The sequence below is a fragment of the Sus scrofa genome, chromosome 9, assembly GCF_054392235.1.
Source record: "Sus scrofa isolate SSC_HxYL_T2T_F1_AM1 chromosome 9, Sscrofa_HxYL_maternal_Yorkshire_Landrace_v2.0, whole genome shotgun sequence".
Lineage (NCBI taxonomy): Eukaryota > Metazoa > Chordata > Mammalia > Artiodactyla > Suidae > Sus > Sus scrofa.
Genome location: NC_139391.1, coordinates 5,511,121 through 5,528,485, shown reverse-complemented (window position 1 = coordinate 5,528,485; position 17,365 = coordinate 5,511,121). Strand labels below are relative to the sequence as shown.

The 17,365-nt window shown below is 51.0% G+C and overlaps 2 protein-coding genes across 5 annotated transcripts; one reads left to right on the top strand and one right to left on the bottom strand.

The window, feature by feature from the left end:
* The first annotated feature begins 3,061 nt into the window (after positions 1-3,061).
* Positions 3,062-9,217, top strand: LOC100738212 (olfactory receptor 52I1). Its single transcript, XM_003482551.5, has one exon. It carries the CDS (start codon positions 3,062-3,064, stop codon positions 4,175-4,177), a length of 1,116 nt encoding a protein of 371 aa, XP_003482599.4. The 3' UTR covers positions 4,178-9,217.
* TRIM68 (tripartite motif containing 68) lies at positions 6,673-16,657 on the bottom strand. 4 transcript variants are annotated; one of them, XM_084975020.1, is made up of 7 exons: positions 16,481-16,657; positions 13,632-14,110; positions 11,759-11,854; positions 10,672-10,932; positions 10,229-10,251; positions 9,565-9,665; positions 6,673-9,374 (listed from the first exon to the last, which is right to left on the bottom strand). In XM_084975020.1, the coding sequence occupies exons 2-7, from the start codon at positions 14,055-14,057 to the stop codon at positions 8,824-8,826; spliced, it is 1,458 nt and encodes a 485-aa protein (XP_084831146.1). In that variant the 5' UTR covers positions 14,058-14,110; positions 16,481-16,657; the 3' UTR covers positions 6,673-8,823. The 4 variants fall into 4 exon arrangements, 2 of the variants coding, with proteins under 2 accessions (XP_084831146.1, XP_003482598.3); XM_003482550.5 differs by having other exon boundaries at positions 16,598-16,657; XR_014814527.1 differs by lacking the exon at positions 10,229-10,251 and having other exon boundaries at positions 9,565-9,684.
* Positions 16,658-17,365: the final 708 nt, after the last annotated feature.

Here is a 17,365-nt window from a genome sequence, read left to right as displayed (position 1 = left end):
GAGTTCAACAAAGCTAAATGAATGATGATGGCTAGAGTTTGAATCATGACTCTCTGGCTTACTAGCTTTGTGTCAGTCTAGGCACCTCACTTTCATCTATAAAATGTAGATGTAATCATGGCAGCTTACTTCAAAGGATTGTGAAAATTGAATGAGATCATCTTTGAAAAGAGTTTAGCAGGGTTCTTGGCACATAACAGGGTTTCACAAATCTAATTAATCTCAGGTCTTTTGTTTTCTTTCCAGAATGCATGGTATTCTCCTATGAATCCTCCGAGGACGTAAAGAAATAAGGCCTCTTCATTCACTAAGCATCTGCCTGTGGGAACACTCCAGGGGCCAAAGCACAGAGAAGAATCAGTCTCTGGAGGGGTTACAGTGTTTGGCTGCTGAGCAGAGGCCAAGGAGGCTGGGGTGTCCAGGGAAAGAGTAGGATGGTAGAGAAAATAAAGAGGGCAGAGGGCTCCCAATGGGAGATCTTGAAGGTGACAGTACTTCACCATGACCTCATGTTGTTCACCTTTGATCTTGGGTTGCTCTTCCTGAAGGGTCCTGTATAAATCACCCTTCTTTTGAGCAAAGGACATTGCACTACCAGAGAACGTCAGCCGGAGACACCTCAGCGATGTGGGTAACTGATCTGGCGACTGGTTTTGGGCTTGATGGGGTCTCAAAGCCATCCCCTAGAAAAGAGGATATAGGTCCTCAATCCCGCTAAAAAGGTTTGGCCCAGTGTAGTGGGTGCCGCTTCTGGAAATGATTGGACAGTTGGGGAGAGGAAAGCATCAGGGAACACATGACCACTCTGGTTGAGAAGAGAGAAAAAGGGATAAGTCCAAACTTGGGGTGATGGAGAGACAATTTTCAGGGACCAGGGGGCGCTGAGAGAAGAGCAACTGGACAGTAGGGCAGATTAGGAGCATGTGCTTTTGGTTGTAGAGGAGGGACATAGGGCTCAAATGAACCATGCACTACGGCTTTTGCCTTTAAGACAATTTTACTTTGAATTGTGTAATTCCCATCCTTTAAGTAGGAATTAAAAATCGCCACATGTCCTACGACTTAGTTATTCAAGTTAAGTGCCTTGTCCAAGCTTTTCCTTAGAGATTAGCTCTTCAGGTCTCTGCAGAGTTGAAGACAGAGGTAGGCTCTGGGCTGGAAATGTCTTAGGAGAGCTGAACTTGAGCTTTCTGAACAATGAACCTCATCAAGCAGGAAGCAACCATCTCTGTGTCTTAATCTAGCCATGAGGCTGTGTTCATGTGCTCACCTTGTAAACTTTATCAACTGTACACCTTTTGTGTATTTTACAATGTGTATGTTATATACTGCAATCGAAAAGTTAACCAAAAAATGAGGGGCCAGGTAGGGATGCTAAATGTTTTGGGTAGGTTGAGTAAAATAAAGAATGAAAAGAAAACACTGGTTTGGCCACATGGAGATCATTGATCTTAGCAAGAAAATTTTAAGTAGCAACAGATTGAAGAGCGGCAAAAAAAAGACCAACCAAACTAACTTTCCTGTCCTCTGAAAGGACGAAGATATGTAAACCTTGAGCAGTACTAATCAAGAAGAAAAAGGGATGGAGGGGAAAAAGGAGAGAGAAAGGTATGACCAGCTACAAGGTGTCAGGGCTCCAGAGAGGAGGGCTGGGCGGGCACCAGCTGAGAGTGGCCCCTGAAGAAAGTGGGATGTATACAGGGCAGTGATGCAGAAGAAGACCCTGGCTCAGAGGTGGGGGTGAGGGAGGTGTTCTGATTCCTCAGACTCTTCTTCAACTCGAAGGAATGATGCTCAACCTTGAGTTTGTGGCATCCAGAAAACACACAACAGCCTTAAGGGCATCCTGAGTAATTTTCTTCCGCTTTACCCTATCATTCCATTTCAAAAAGCTTTCTCGCCTCCTCAAATGATCTATCGCTGAAGATGTCATCCAGTGGCTATATGCACTGAGGTTCTCCATGAAACAGAGCTCATTACTGTATTCAGTCTCTTCCATTATAAGGCATTTCTTATGCTTAGGGTTTTTGTTTTTTGCTTGTCTAATTCAATAAAGACACCCAGTTTGCAATCACATCCCAGAAATTTGGCTTTTAAAAAACTCCCAAGGACTTTCGTCAAGGCTGCTATTGGTACCTGGTGTGGAGTCATTTCATGGTAGGTTCTCCAGGAGGGTAAATGGAAGGGGTAAATGTATGTCACCTAGGTAGAATTGAGAACCAGGTAAATGTCTGCCTAGGGCTTGGTTAACAGAGAACATGTTACTACAGCTAAGGGGATTCCTGAGGCCAGTACTCCATCCATTTGATCTATTCAATTTTTCAGAGAGGAGCCAGGTCTGATGAAAAATCAACAAGGGTCAAGAAAGAAAACATCCAAGAATATGGAAGGTTCTTAGCCTGAAATTCTCTTACCAAGAGGAGGGAGAGAAGGTGATAGTTAAGTGCAGGTTACTTTTGAGGCTTGACAAATAAGCCCTCTTCATGTAAGTCTGGACACCCAGGAAACAGTTCTTAGACTACGTATGACTGCTGTAAGGTCAACACAGTCACACAGTGGTGTGACTGAGGCGTTCAGAGTTGCACCATTAGGGCAGTGAGAGTTTGAGGAAGAAGAAGATGCAAAATGTGACTTGTTCAATCTTGGGAAGTTCACTGTTTTATTCGACAACTTTTACATGTTAGGAACATATAGAAACAAAACTTTCATCTGATTTCTCACTCATTTGGCTGTTTGGTATGATGAGCACACACACCTTCTTTTAATGGACTCGTGCACAACAGCTACGGGTCGCACACTTGGTATAAGGCTGTGAACGAGACACACAGGATTGAGTACAGGAAGAGTCCGGGAACTGTCCATTTAGGTCCCTCAGTGGTCAGCATGGGAGATTCCACAAAAGCTCTGAAGGCATCTAGTCTGGTTTTGGCGTGAGATGGAGGAGGAGGTAGAGAAAGGAAGAATGCCCAAAGGACATATCATGAGCTGATCTTTGAACAAGGAATAGGAATTAGCAAAGCAAAGAATACTGAAGATGGGAGGAGCAGGATAACCTTGTCAGATGTCAGTTTTAGTCCCTTCGTCCCCTGAGCTGAAAACACCATCAGGCTCTCCTGACACCACCGCTGGGAATGAGTCTTACAGGACTGCATCCTTTTCTTATATCACTTTATACATTAACAGAAAAGCAGTCTCGTATGTGATGCTGGGCCCATCCTACAACCATGCAATGGAAACCCCTGCAACCTTCATCCTGGTGGGTATCCCAGGTCTGCCATCTTCACATGTCTGGCTGGCTGTCTCACTGAGTATCACGTATGTCGCAGCCCTGCTGGGAAACAGCCTCATAGTGACTGTGATCTGGACAGACTCCGCTCTGCAAGAGCCCATGTACCACTTCCTATGTGTGCTGGCTGCCGTGGACATGGCCATGGCTTCCTCTGTGGTGCCCACGATGGTGAGCATCTTCTCCTCCGGGCACAGCTCCATCAGCTTTCCTGCCTGCTTCACTCAGATGTACTTTGTCCATGCAGCCACAGCTATGGAGACAGGACTGCTCCTGGCCATGGCTTTCGACCGCTATGTGGCCGTCTGTAAGCCCCTACACTACAAGAGAATTCTCACGCCTCGCGTGCTGTGGGGGATGAGCGTGACCATTGCCGTCAGAGCCATCACATTCATGACACCACTGAGTTGGATGGTGAGTCAGCTCCCTTTCTGTGGCTCCAATGTCGTTCTCCATTCCTACTGTGAGCACATGGCTGTGGCCACGTTGGCGTGCGCTGACCCCAGGCCCAGTTGTCTCTACAGCCTGATTGGTTCCTCCATTATTGTGGGTTCTGATGTGGCCTTTATTGCTGCCTCCTATATCCTGATTCTTCAGGCCGTATTCCGCCTCGCCTCAAAGAATGCTCAGCTGAAAGCATTAGGCACCTGTGGCTCCCACGTGGGGGTCATGGCTCTGTATTACCTACCTGGGATGGCATCCATCCACGTGGCCTGGCTAGGGACGCACGCGGTGCCTTTGCACACTCAAGTTCTGTTAGCAGACTTGTACCTGATCATCCCACCCACCTTAAACCCCATCATCTACGGCCTGAAGACCAATCAACTGCGGAAGCGAACATGGAGCTTGCTGATGCGCTGCCTACCGGAGCACTCCAACCTGGGTTTATGAACACAGAGTCTGAGCCGACTTGGAGTGTTCCAGCCAAGTTCAGAGTTGCTTTAGAAGTCTGTGGAGCTGGTCTGGTTCACCTGGCAGCATAAAAGTTCCAAGGTGAAGCTGTAAAGGGTATCTTGGCCTAACTTTTCAATTTCTAGCAAGGATGTGAGTGAAATGATTAATTTTCTGACACCCTGAATGGTTTCAATCAACTAGTATCTGAATCAGAGATAAGTCTGGGCAGAGAATACAGATTTTTCTTCTTTCCTTAGATTCTGACCTGTACTTCCAACTTCGTATCCTACCAGTCCCTCTGCAGAAAACAACAACTGTTTGGTCCCCCCAGATCTGATTTTTCTCACAACTACTCATCTCCTTATGTGATCATATGGAAGCAACTACTAACATACGACCTTGCCGCCTGGCCTAATCCCACCGATGAATCCACTCGACTTGCGTCGTGTGCTCACACCTGGGCCACAGTCCTTCTCCAGCCAAAAGGGATTACAGTTTATCTGACGAGACAAAATTGGGGATCACTGATGACCAATTTCCAACACAGGAACTTGGGAAGAGAAATCTGCTCCACAGCAAGAGAAGCAGATGAGCAGAACGGGAGGAAGAAACTGAGTCTCTGGTTCTTTGAACACCCGGTATACCCGTTATTATGTTCTCTAAGATGAATCTCTGTCCATCTAAGCTGCCCACTACTGTTAAGCTAGATGGAGTCAGGGGACTAACCGCCAGCTTTTTACTTCTAAGCAGCAGAAGCTAAGGCAATGTGGGTTTGGCTGTGAACATCCTTCTCTTTGCTTTTGAGTCCTGCTCATGTAATTTAACTATAAGATACAAAATAGAGGGACTGAATATAACACGGGTCTTTCTTCTTTTGGGTACCTCTAAGGAGGTGATGCTCTGGGACCAAAAGGTGAACAGAGAAGAGTAACAAAAATGACGCCGAAATATCACTACTCACCCCAGGTCATCAGAGATCTAGCTGGGTTTTGTTTTTTATTTTCCCCTTTCAGAGAACCTTAAATTGAATATTCAGTATATGTTAAAACGGAGATTTCATATGTAAGAGACACATATATCTGACTCTGGTACATCCAAAAATCTTAATAAAAGAATTTCCTATTAAGTGTTGACAGCAAGTTATTGTGTCTGAGTCTTTTTTCCTTTCTGCTGATGGAGGAAACAATGCTAATTCATAGACAGTATTGCGATTGAGCAAAATAATGAATAGAAAGCACACACCACCACATCTGGCCTAGTGTGCACACTTACACCAAACCAAGATTGTGAGATGGTCAGGCATATCCCATAAGATTTCCATCAAGTCACACCACTCTTGCTCCACAAACAACTCAGTGAATTGGCTATGCCCACTAAATCCAAGAACATCAGATGCACCAAGAATGTGACGGACTGTGGCAGAGGGACAGCTCAGGCAGCCCTCAAAGCAAACTTCTTCCCAGCATTTCCATCAGAAGCCTGTCCTGCCAGCTTTATGTTTCATTCATGCTGGTATTCACTCAACTAGCTGAGACCCATTGCTGGTCCTCAAATACCGAATGCCGTACTTCCCGAAGGGGACTGCCACGGAGACCCCGGGCAGAAAACCCCATGCTGCCTCTGATGTGTTCAGACACAATCTCTGCCCTTTCACTTGAAGCAAAGCATCTCATTTAACTGGAGCCTAGGACCCAAGGTAGTTTCTCAGTGTTTGGATTTTTGGAGGTTACAGCCAATCCTGCTTGAATGAAAGGGAGACTGGATTTTCCGTGGGGAGTTGGGAGCCTCAGGATTTGCCCTCGGTCTCCACTGTCTCCAGAACCAAGCATTCTGCCCTTTGAATAGCCTTTCCCCTCAAGGCTCAGGCACCGTGCCCCTTGGTTTCTCTGCCAATAAAACAAGGGCAAAGCTCATCCCTGGCTTGTGGAGAACGATCACACCAAGTTAGGGGTAGAGCCCTAGGCATTCCAGCGAGCAGACACGCTACATTCCCCATGGCTGCCTGCCTCATCCCCCTCTGGACCACGTTTGTAAATATCCATCAAATCAGGTTTTCAATAGGATTACAATTAAATAACGTCCACTTTAGTGGCACTCTTTCATGCCACTATAAGGCAAGAGCTTATTTTTGTTTAGATACTAGTTATCTGAATAAAAGTTCCCTCACTGAGTTATTTATACACGCACACAGACACACACAAAACACTAGACTGGGGCTCCAGTGGTGAATCTGACAAATAAGGTCCTTGTCTTCGTGGGGTTCTCGGAAGGGGGTGTAAGCGACTACCCTGGAGAAAAGTTTTTCATACACCTAAGCCCTTCAATCTTCTTGTCTGGTCTTAAAAATCAGACAATATATAACATATAATGTTTACCCTTGTAATTCTTTTAACACTCATCATAGCACCTAAATCAGCTTATAAATGGAAAAAAACAAAAACAAAAAAGCAACCCAAAGAACACAGTACAAATGAAACCATTTCACTCCTTAATTCATTCCAGTCTGAGTGAATGCATCACCGAATAATTTTATTTTTCTAAGGAACTTCCAAAATTCCTAATAAAACCACAGTAAAAGAACAGCATTGATAGAGCCTCTAGCGTTGGATAAGTTTCCATGGACAAAAACTGGAAGCACTTCCTCAAGGCCTATTTCTCAAGTCTGTAAACACCTCCCCAGGCACTTCCCCCCTCCACCCCCGCCAGCCCCACCAAGATATAAGGTCCCTTCAGTGTAGGGCAGCTCAACCCTTTGCCAAGACCAAGTGCGTGACTTACCAGTTCCTTCCCCTCCAAGCAGATGAGGGAAACCTCTCCCCTTCTACTGCTAACGCTTAAGGAGCAACCTGGAGACATGGTGGGTGGAGTAAGTTTGTTTCTCCATTTTGGCCTGTTTTGCCTCCTTTGTATAGAAACAAACAATACAATTCAGGTAGAAAGACAATGTTTGCTATTCTTTATCACGGGAACTATTTTGCTTCTGCCTGTACCTCAACTAGTATCTACTTTGCTGCCCTGTCCTAACTCAGTCACTACCTTCAACCACACCTGAGGCTGTGTCACACAGCATCATGGTGACAATACCTCATGTACAACATTGCAGCTCCTCACAGCAGGCAAAGCCAAGAGCTCTCACATGCTGACCTTGCAGTTTGTCTCCAGCACAATCATCCCCACATCGCGCTCTTAAGACCTAGAGCGATTCATTTCTGCCACACACCACACTCTCTCTCCAGGGCCAAGTGCCCAGATACAGAGTCTTAGTTCCCTTTCGTGATCACATATGGCTTTTGTGCCTAGTTCTTTCTCCCCACACGTCCCATCTGCTTCCCCTTCTGTCACAGATTTAGAGAAAGGCTATACCATGTAGTTACCAGAACCATGAAGATGCCTCTGGTGACATATGAAGATCGAAGCTTCAGCCCAATGAGCCTGGGGGGAGCCTTCCTTTCAGTGCATTTGCTTACAGTTTTCTCTGCATTATTTCCATTCCCTACCCTGTCACAGTCCCTGTTCTAACCCAAAGACAAACACACGCACTAGATGCACAGTGTGTTTCTGTAGCCAGGAGTTCTTGCCAGGGCACAGGCGTCTTTCTGTCTAAAGGGCTCTCGACTGTCAGGAGAGGCCCTACGAAGCTAAGGCAGTGCTGCAAAGACGCTGTAAGGCGAGCTCGGAAGGTCACCACGGGCGAAAGCCCTGGCTTGCCTTCCTCGACCCTGAGAAAGGAACAACAGTACGGGGTGGATCTGAGATCTTCACAACAATCCTGCGAGGTAGGAGACTATGCATTTACTGTACCCACTTTCCCACTGAGGACACTTAAAATCTTGCACACACTGGGGCGGTGCAGACCTGAATGTAATGAATGATTTGCGGGCATGAGGCCTGAGAAGTGAGGTTTGTCGACTGTGTTTCATTGGAATGCGAGAAACGCTTTGTAATGTTTACACCCTTCCTTCCACAGCTTCGGCAGAGACCCTTTGCTGCACTAAGGCTAGTGAAGTGAAGACAGAAACAAAGCTCACGCGTTTTCTGGTCCCGACATTAGAGGAACTGGCAGGACCAGGACACAGGTGGCCTTGGAGTCTGCCAGAGTGACTTGCCAGCTTGTGCTCAGGGAGGGACAGCCCCTGAGGTGGTCTGGGCAGGGGGTGACACGTTTCTCTAGTTGGGAGGTCAGAGCTGGGGTGAAACACGGGTTTCTGAGCAGCAGCAAACCTCAGGTGAAGCATCTTCCTGCTGGCATCAGCATGTCATCTGGCAACGGGAAGCATCCTTTGGCTTGCTGGGGTTTCCTGAAGACCGGATCGATGTCCCCGTCCTCCTGACTCAGCTGCGGCGCTGACAGGGATGGGAAGCGGGTGTGAGCTGCAGAAAGGACTGTCCAGGTCCTGGGACCGCTCTGATACTCACCACAAGCCTTGTCACACTTCCTTCAGGGGAACAACGTTCCCTTGGCTGAGCCGCAGCTTTCTTGTGTGGGTGCTTTATGGGAGACTTGGCCCAGCCGTGACAGGCCACCGGGTCAGGCAGATTCCGGGCTCTGCTCAGTTCCAAGGGGTCCTTGTGGGGGTGAGGTCCTGCAAGATCCCTGCGGGCCAGGCGAAGTGCCGAGGCCTGTGGCTGGAACGGTGGCCCTCCTAGTCCTCCCCGTCCAGGGAGCAGATGGTCAGGGGAGCGGTGTTGTTGGCCCCGATGCTGTAGCAAGGACTGAAATAGGGCAGGAGGCGCCCAGGGAAGGGGTAGTGGGGGAAAGTGAAAATGTGGGCGCCGTTGTCGGTCACGTTGTAGAAGGAGATGTCGTGGGCCTCGTAATCCAGGAAGACCCCCACCCGGCGGGGCGGCACGGGCAGCGACAGGAGCGGGTACTCGTCGGTGCCCGCCCGGTACTCACTGCCCTTCCGCAGCCTGATCACCCAGAAGCCGTAGTGGGGGGACAAGTAGACCACCTCCTTCCGGTCGACGCTCTCCCTGCACACCCCCAGGCCCCACTCGGACCTGTCTCCCACCTCCACCTCCCAGTAGTGCCGGCCCGAGGAGATGCACTGGCTGCCCAGCACGATGTTGTAGCGGTAAAACCGCTCGGGATTGTCGGGCAGTTTCTGCTTGGTGTCTCCGTAGCGCACGCATTTTCTGTCCTCAGACACGATGAGGCGAGAATAAGCCGTGTCCGGATCCAGGCGCACGTCCGCTAAGGAAAAAGATGCTGGTTGGGACCCTGACACGGGGCCTGGGCGAGGTCTCTGTGATAAACACAGCCACCGCTTCCTTGCTGGAGGGTGGCGAGCGGGGCTAGATGGGGCGAAGGGAGGGCACTGGGCCACTGGGCGACCCCGAGAGCGGTCCCACCCCTGCTCCTTGGTGGCGCCCAGCACCGTTACCTGCAAACGTCTTCAGGATCTCTCGCAGCCCCGGCACTCGGCAGTCTGTCTTCAGCTCCAGCGAGACGGGTTCGGGTCGCTGCAACCTCCAGGACTGGCTCCTGGTGGAGACGGGGAGGCCTTGGGGCCAGAAGCCCTGGCTCTGCCACGCGAGCCTGCCCTCAGCACGGGGAGGAGGCTGGGCCAGGGGGACAGTGACGGGCCCTCCCCACAACAGCAGGCAGAGATGTGATGGTCATTTGACCCAGCCCCAACATCTGCGGCCCGGAGGGGCTATTCACATCCCTAGGCTGTGGGAGGGCTGGGAGTGACCCTGACGCTGGAAGAGGAGGAGGTGTGCCAGAGAGGAGAAAGTCGGCCACCCAGACTCACGGCACTGGCCCTAATGAGACGTGTGCACTCTTGCCCCTCCCTGGGCCATGGTCTACTTGAAACCATGCATTTTAGAGCTTTACCTGAAATGCTTACGGGTAATACCTGAAATGAATCTGGCCAAATACAAGGAAGAAAAAAGATGTTCGAAGCTTCATTAGCCAATACAATGGAAAAGGGAGATGACGAGAGGCCAGGACCCACTCGGTCTAAGTTCCTTCCCTACTTCCGGTCTGGCCAGGTCCCACTACCCCTCACGGGGCTGCCCGGGGCTCCAAAGACGGACACCTACCTGTTTAAGACGTCCTGGATGCCCTAGGAGAGAAGACAGGCAGCGCGTGAGGAAGCCCTGTTCTTCAGAGGGACCAGGCAGACCCCGAGCTCTGGGAGGGCCTTTCTCTCAGGTAAAGGGAGGCAGAGAGCAAGGATGGAGAGAAGGCACGCGGTGGGGGGGTGGCGGGGGGTGCAAGCTCAGCGCTGGCTGGACCGGCTGACCTCCGGCTCCATCCCAACGCTCTGGTATGAAGGCAAAGCTGCCGAAGCCCTGCCCGAGCAGGAGGCCTCCACTGCCGTGGGCCAGGTCCTCCACCCAACCAGGGCAGGGCAAGGGCAGCGGGCAGATGGGGTCCGTGTCTGGCGAGCAGAGCTACAGGCCCCCCTGAAGACTCGGGAACCCTCTCTCCTGGCAGCCCGGGCCATCCCGGGCGCCTGCTCCGCGGGCCTGGTGCGCCTCACCTGCAGCATCCAGCGGACGGGCCTCTGAGACCTGTCCTCCAGCTCCGCGATCATCCGCCACAGGACCCGGCTCTGCTGGATGAGCGCGTCGTGATTCAACTCCAGTTTGCGCGCCGTCTCCCCTTCCTCCTGCTCCAGGCTGGCCAGAGCTGCGGCCGCCTCGACCTCCAGCCGCCGACCTGGTGGCTGCTTTTTCTTTAGTAACCGCCGGTATTTCTCAAACTCCCACATGATGCTCTGCTTTCGGGTTTCCACCTGTATCTGCAGAGTCAAGGTCAAAAATCAGCACTGACACTGGTCACCTAAGGGCCACCCAGGGTGCAGGACACACACACACATTCTGGAATGTCTCGGTCCCAACTGCGAGCCAGGCACTGCAGAGGCAAACATGCAGGATATACGTGTTCCTACCTTCCTGTTCCCCAGCTCCAGTACAAGCTCCTGCGTCCTTATTACGAACTCTTATTGCCCCTAGGAGTGCCCATATTACCTTGGCACTGCACGCTCTAGAGCATTTTTCGTTTTTATAATAATATATTCTATTTTCCAGAACAATGACTGGGAGCGTTAGACTTAGGCCTCTAAGGCAGTATTAAAACTACACTGTTGGATGCTTTCGCTTTGCATCAATAGTCTATCAATTCAACATGCCGTTTTAGACTGATTCAGGGCTACCTTCTGGCGATTAAAAGTTCTGATAGTTTGATAGTTATGGGCCCCGAGTTCATTTCCAAAGTGATTTTCTGGTATCTTAATAGCTTAACTTTAGTAAACATGCTCCAGCTGGGGCAAGAGAACCAGAAACTGCTTTACCAAGCATTACACAAGTCATGCCGCCACGAGCTAAAGTGCGTGTGAGGCCCGGGGTAGGTGCTTTTCCCTTCTCACATGGGAGGCCCTAAGCGTCACACTCAGGAAACTGGAACTGAGTGGTTCCAAGGCCTGCCCCAGGCTGCACGCCTGGGAGACGAGGCTGGAATGGGGAGCCCACATTCCACATTCCGCCCCACAGGGATGAGCAGGCTGCCGTGGACAGCTCCGCGACGACACAGGGGCCACAGACGCCTTTCCCCAGGCGGCAACTTGCCTTCCAGTTGGCAGTTCGCTTCCTCTCACCCACTTCCAGCTTCCAGGCCTCTTCGTGCTCTTTCCTCAGATGCTCCAGGGCCTCGTGCAGTTTCCACTAAAGAGAGAAAACCTCATGAGGGCACCCGGGCAGCCGCAGCCGACAGCCAGGCTTCCGGCCTTGGGAGGTGCTGGGCAGACAAGCGCACCCGAGGCCATGGGTGCTGGGAGGCAAGGGGGCGTCGGGCGGCCTCGGGAGTGGACCCCTGCCCACCAGACATTCGAGATCTCTCCAGCCGAGAATCACCTCAACGTCCGGTCTCTAAGCTTCTGTAAAGTGGAAGAAAAGGTCCATTTCCCACCTTTCCAGAAAACCACCTTGGACTTTCCTGTCCTTGCCTCCCTCCCCTCCCCCCATGACCAGTGAAATCACTAAGAATTTATTACAGTGGAATTAAACCAAAAATCAGTAACTAAACTTGGGTGTGACGTTAGCAAGCTTCTTGGCCTTTTGGCTAAGACCAGGTGTAGTATTTGTCCTCATCCGCTGAATATCTGACACGCTCTGTATCCCTTCTTTGTATGCTTATCTGCCTTATTATCGCACAGCCTCCTAAAACCTTGTTATTCAGAGTGTGGTCCACGTGAGTCGGCAGCACAGCATCACCTGGGAGCCCGTCAGGAACGCAGAATCCTGGGCTTCACGAACCCAGACCTCCTGAACTGGAATCTGAATTTTAGCAAGATTCTTGGGCGGTTCATACGCACATTAAAAGTAAGAAGTACTAGCATAGATACTAATGCCAGAGATGACTCCTGGAAAGTATTCTCTTAATATGAACCATTTTATTAAAGATTTACCCACAAAACTGAGGCTTCGAGAGTGACTGATCCAAAGTCATTCAGCTAGTAAATGGCTGGGCTGAGATTTAACCCAGCTCAAACTCTCTCACCTATGTTTACTCACTCTCTATTCTAATACTTGCAAAACAAAGTCAGTAAAACTTTTAATTTTTAAGAAATTCTTCTTGCATAGGAAAACAGCTAATTCAGGGGGTTTATCTTACACTGTTACCCTCTAATCTCAACTTCAAGAAAGAGAACTTAGGCCAGTATGAGATCAATGGATCACAGAATCACTGGGGTTAACGATTCTGATAAAGATACGTCAGCAGGACATCTGAGGAAAAAAATGAGACGCCAGAAAGCCAGTAAGGGTAGGTATAAAAAAGGAGCAGCGGGTGTGCCAGAGATGGCTCTCCCTCCAGGTCCCCCAGTAAATAAAAGGTCGGGAGGGAAAGAACTCTGGCTAAAGAGCAAGAAGACCTGAGTCCCAGCCCTTCACCTTCCTTTCACCGACTTAACCTCAGGTCAGAAGGGACCCTACAACACTGGATCAGACACGCGCACTCAATCCTAAATGCCTCAGCCATGGTCCCTTCCAGCTCTAAACCCAGTGACTGCGACCTCGTTCCTACGCCTTCATCGTGCCTGTGTGACTCAGCTGATGTCAACTGAGTGTCTGTGGCCCTGCTACGAGTGTGTGGGTTCTGACAGGGCAGCCTTACCACCTCACCCAAAGCACCCAGAGCCCCCGCTACCCCAGACTGGTCTCCCTCGCATTCTCAGCAGGAGAGCGAGTCTGGGCCAGGCCCTGAGGCATGCTGGGGTGGGGGAGGGAGGTGGGGAAGTGGGAGGGAGGGAAGTCAAGGTCAAGGAGGTCGTAACTGCAGGCTGAGCGCTCGCTGGATCAGGCACCGGGATCTGCAGGTGTGAGAAGCCCAGGCATCGGTTCTCGCGATGTCTCTGGGGCCCCTGGTCAAGTTCTCGACCTAGAGACAGGCAAGAACGGGCAGGGAAGAGACTGGGGGGTGGGGTGGCCTCCACCTCCCTACCTTATAATCCCAGGCGACATCCTCCATGGGCAGGACCCGGTGGGCCTCGTGCTCGGGGGCCCGGCTGCAGGCCTCGCACATGAGCAGGCCATCCTCTTGGCAGAACATCCTCAGCTGCTGCCCGTGGGGCTCACACACGTCGCCCTTCAGCCCCATTCCGGGGTGCAGCCCTAGCCGTCGGATCTTCTCTGCGACGTTGGCCAGCTGCCAATTAGGCCGCAGGTTCCTTGGCTGGACGGGGGCCCGGCAGAGGGGACAGGAGTAACCCCAGTTGGGGGCTTCCCCTGGCACCTCCCAGAGGCCGGAGAGACAGCTGTGGCAGAAGCTGTGGCCACAGTCGATGCTCACGGGCTCCTTCAGGAAGGTCATGCAGATGGGACAGGCCACTTCTTCCACAACGGCTTCCATCAACGCTGCGGGATCCATGGCTCCTGTCACACCCTCGGAACATGAACACAACCCGGCGGAGGCACTGAAGGCTGAGACGCAGAGAAAAAGGAGTAGAACTCAGTAACAGGGACAAGTAGGGACCAGAAAAAACAACTCCCTCGTTTGGATCCTTTATCGGCCTTGTTTAACGAGCACCAGTCTTCCCAACCGAATCAGACTGGGTCACATTACTCTCAGCACAGAAGGGCCACCTGGGGACCTCTGAGTGTTGGGATGCTGGGGATTTTCAGTTTCCGGTCATCTGGCCATCTCTGACCCTCCTCCGGGTTTGCTTGCCAGGCCATTCTCGCTCTGCCTCCTTCACGTTCTCCAAAGCAGCACTTACCCCAGTTCAAGAGAACCTCCCCACATGGTGTTCCAGTCTCCAAAATAAGGCCAGAAATACCCCAGCCTCTCTCTCTAGAATGTTTCTATGTATATTTACATACGTCAAGGTGAGGAAAAGGTAATTTGCTACCAGCCCACTTTCTGGTGCTGCACACTGAAGTGTAAGGTATAAAGGAGCCAGAAATACTTTTCCCACTTCCTGTAAACCCCCTGCCCACTTCTCCAGCTCTAACACCCACTAAGATGCCAAGTCACGCCCCTCAGTGATATGTTAGAAGCAGTTACGGACAAACACCCCTTGCAAGAAAAAATCAAAGTCATCTGATGATAATTAAGCCTGTGCTGATGAATTCATTACTCTAGGAAGAAAGCTGAGATTCCTGCCAGGGCCACATGTGGGCACAGAACTTCAATGATCAATGGCAGGCTCTTGGCACAGTTTGCAATGCTTATTTGTTCACTTTGCAAGTTTGTTACCAATTAGTCTTTAAAGGGAACAGCCCTGATGCTCTGTGTTGTGTTCCCAGCACTTAGTGCCTGCCATGCGATTACTGCTAAATATTTATTTGTTGAATGACTCAATCAGTGAGACACAGAAAACAGGTCCTAAACCCAAAAGGCTTTTATAACGTGTTAGGTAGTTAATAGCATATTATACATTAATAATAATAGCAAGCACACCACATGCGAGGCCCTGCTGTGAGCATTTTACATGGATTGATTAAGTGCATTTCACAACCACAAGCAGAAACCATTATTCTACTGTTCTCATTTCCCAGATGCTTGGTCCTGGGCTCCACCACCCTATTGTGGGCAAAGCAGTTAATCTCTCTAGCTTCAAGGTGTAATAAATTTCAAGGGGAAACAGAAATCACTGTGGTTTAGGGTAGTCCAGGAAGGCCTCCCGAAGGAAGTGGGGCAGTAAGTAGATTTTGCAGGGCACTCTGTCACGGGCCATCAGCAGGTCCTGCCTTCTCACTGGCTCCCCTGCCTCCTACTTTTCCTCCTCCCACTGTCACTACCAAACTGTAGGATCCAGTATCCTAAAACCTTGTTTTACCAAATCAGTAACCTACTGCAGAGCCTATCCTGGTTCCCCAGCACTCAGTCTAATAGGAAGCTCTGTCTTCACCCTGAACAGCCCAGACAAGCAAGAGGAGAAACTCCCACACCTTCTTGCAAACTCCACGTCGCTTCATTCCACTCCACCTGATTCCTGCTCTTCTCCCAGCATGAAATGACTTCTCCAAATGCCTGCCGGTCAGATCATCGGACATGCATGTATTTACTGTTCTTCCCACAGGAGAAGTTTCATGCAGAGAGTGACATCATCTATTTTGCTCACGACCATATTCCCAAGGCCAAAAACTGTGCTCAAACATTTCTGAGTACATAAGAATTAAATGTAAACGTTGAGGTCGGGCTGGAAGTAGGTGGATGTGGAAGAAATGCTGATACCCTCACCTAATACAGAGAAGCAACAAGCGCTACCATCCAAGGTTGAGACGACAGAGGCTGACAGCTATGACTGAAAGCCACGAGGATCAACAAAAAAAAAATGAAAACAGCTATTGAAAACTGAGTGGCAGTAGGAGCATAAAGAAATACCGAAATGAAAAAGCAAAAAATGCCACGGAAGCTGAGGATTTAGATTTAGTAGGGTCATAAAAAGCTCTAAACACGGCTAAGTTAAAAGTGGAGGCCTCTGCAAAAGGGCTTAGGGGCAGGGAGCTATTGACTTAACGTTTCATTTTTTATTAGGCACAAATTACTTTGAAAAACCTTGAATCACTAAATATTTCATTGCTTCTACCGCGCATGTGACGGAGTGGGGAGTCTTCCAGGAAAGACATTTGGGGGGAAGGGGCGGAGTCTGGAACAGGATGGAGAGGAGGGGCCAGAGTGGGATGAGAGGGAGGCGGTGACCTCTGGGGTTCGGAAACGGAGGGGGATGGGAACCTCCCGGCAAAGGACGCCAGGCAGGGCCCGCGGGCTCCGGGCCGGTGCGGGCAGAGCAAGTCTGGCCGCCTGGCGGGCCCTCTGAATTCGAAGAGGCACAACCGTCTACCCACCTCCCTCATCAGCCGGGACTAGCGCCCCGGGGCGGAAGCCGAAAGTGGGGGCGTCCGGTTCCCAGAGCCGAGGGCCCGCAGCGCAGCAGCAGCCGGCCCCGCCCGCGCGGCACTTACCGCCGACCGGAGACGAGACCCCAGCCGCGGCCGGCTCCTCGGCCTCTCCCGCTGGGCCCCGAGGCCCCGCCCACAGGGCCGGAGCCAATGAAGGGCGGGCAGGGCCCGGCGCCGGGACCCGCCCTGCCGCCGGCGTCCTTGTGGGAACAGCCAATCACAGACAGGGGTCAGGACAACCCTAGCCAATCGGGAGAGCGGACAGGGCTGCACACACCTCTGCGCTTGCAGGCGTATTTTCCGTGTTCTTGGGTTTTCCGGCCCCTTCCCCCACTTGGAGCCCTTTAAACCGTAAAAGGGCCGAGGGCGAGGCTCCTGGATGGGGCCTTTCAGCTGGCCCTCGGCCCACAGAACTCCTGCCTTTCACGCTTCCGCCCCGGATGACTCGAGGCTTTTCAGGGCGAACTTTGTTCCTTCGGGATGGTAGCACCAGATCCCATGCTGTTCACTTGCCATTTTTCCAAGTTAAATTCAGCACCTTGTGAGATCACCCAGGTCTGGTTCTGTGACCCAGTTTAGGACAGGGCTAGGCACTCATAATGCAGCGGACTCCACAGCTCCTGGATGCAGGCTGCAGGTGGTCCCTGCGTTTCCCTGGCAAGCTCTGAGCCTTCATTACCTCAACGGGCAGCGTATCACTGGCCACAACCCCTCTTTACAGCTAGAAGCAGTTGGAGGGAGCTGGCCGAGTAGCAGTGGTCTTCCTGGTCAGAAATTGCTTCAGATGCTAAATTTTTTAAAACAAGGGGTACTCGTCCCTCGCCTAAACAC

Excerpts from the sequence above, each read along its gene's own strand:
- LOC100738212 (XM_003482551.5), top strand. The coding sequence starts at position 3,062 with ATGTCAGTTTTAGTCCCTTCGTCCCCTGAGCTGAAAACACCATCAGGC.
- TRIM68 (XM_084975020.1), bottom strand. The coding sequence starts at position 14,057 with ATGGATCCCGCAGCGTTGATGGAAGCCGTTGTGGAAGAAGTGGCCTGT. Across the intron at positions 11,855-13,631 it reads ATGTCGCCTGGGATTATAAG|TGGAAACTGCACGAGGCCCT; the intron begins GTAGGGAGGTGG and ends TTCTCTCTTTAG. Across the intron at positions 9,666-10,228 it reads ATCCAGGACGTCTTAAACAG|GAGCCAGTCCTGGAGGTTGC; the intron begins GTAGGTGTCCGT and ends CGTCTCCACCAG.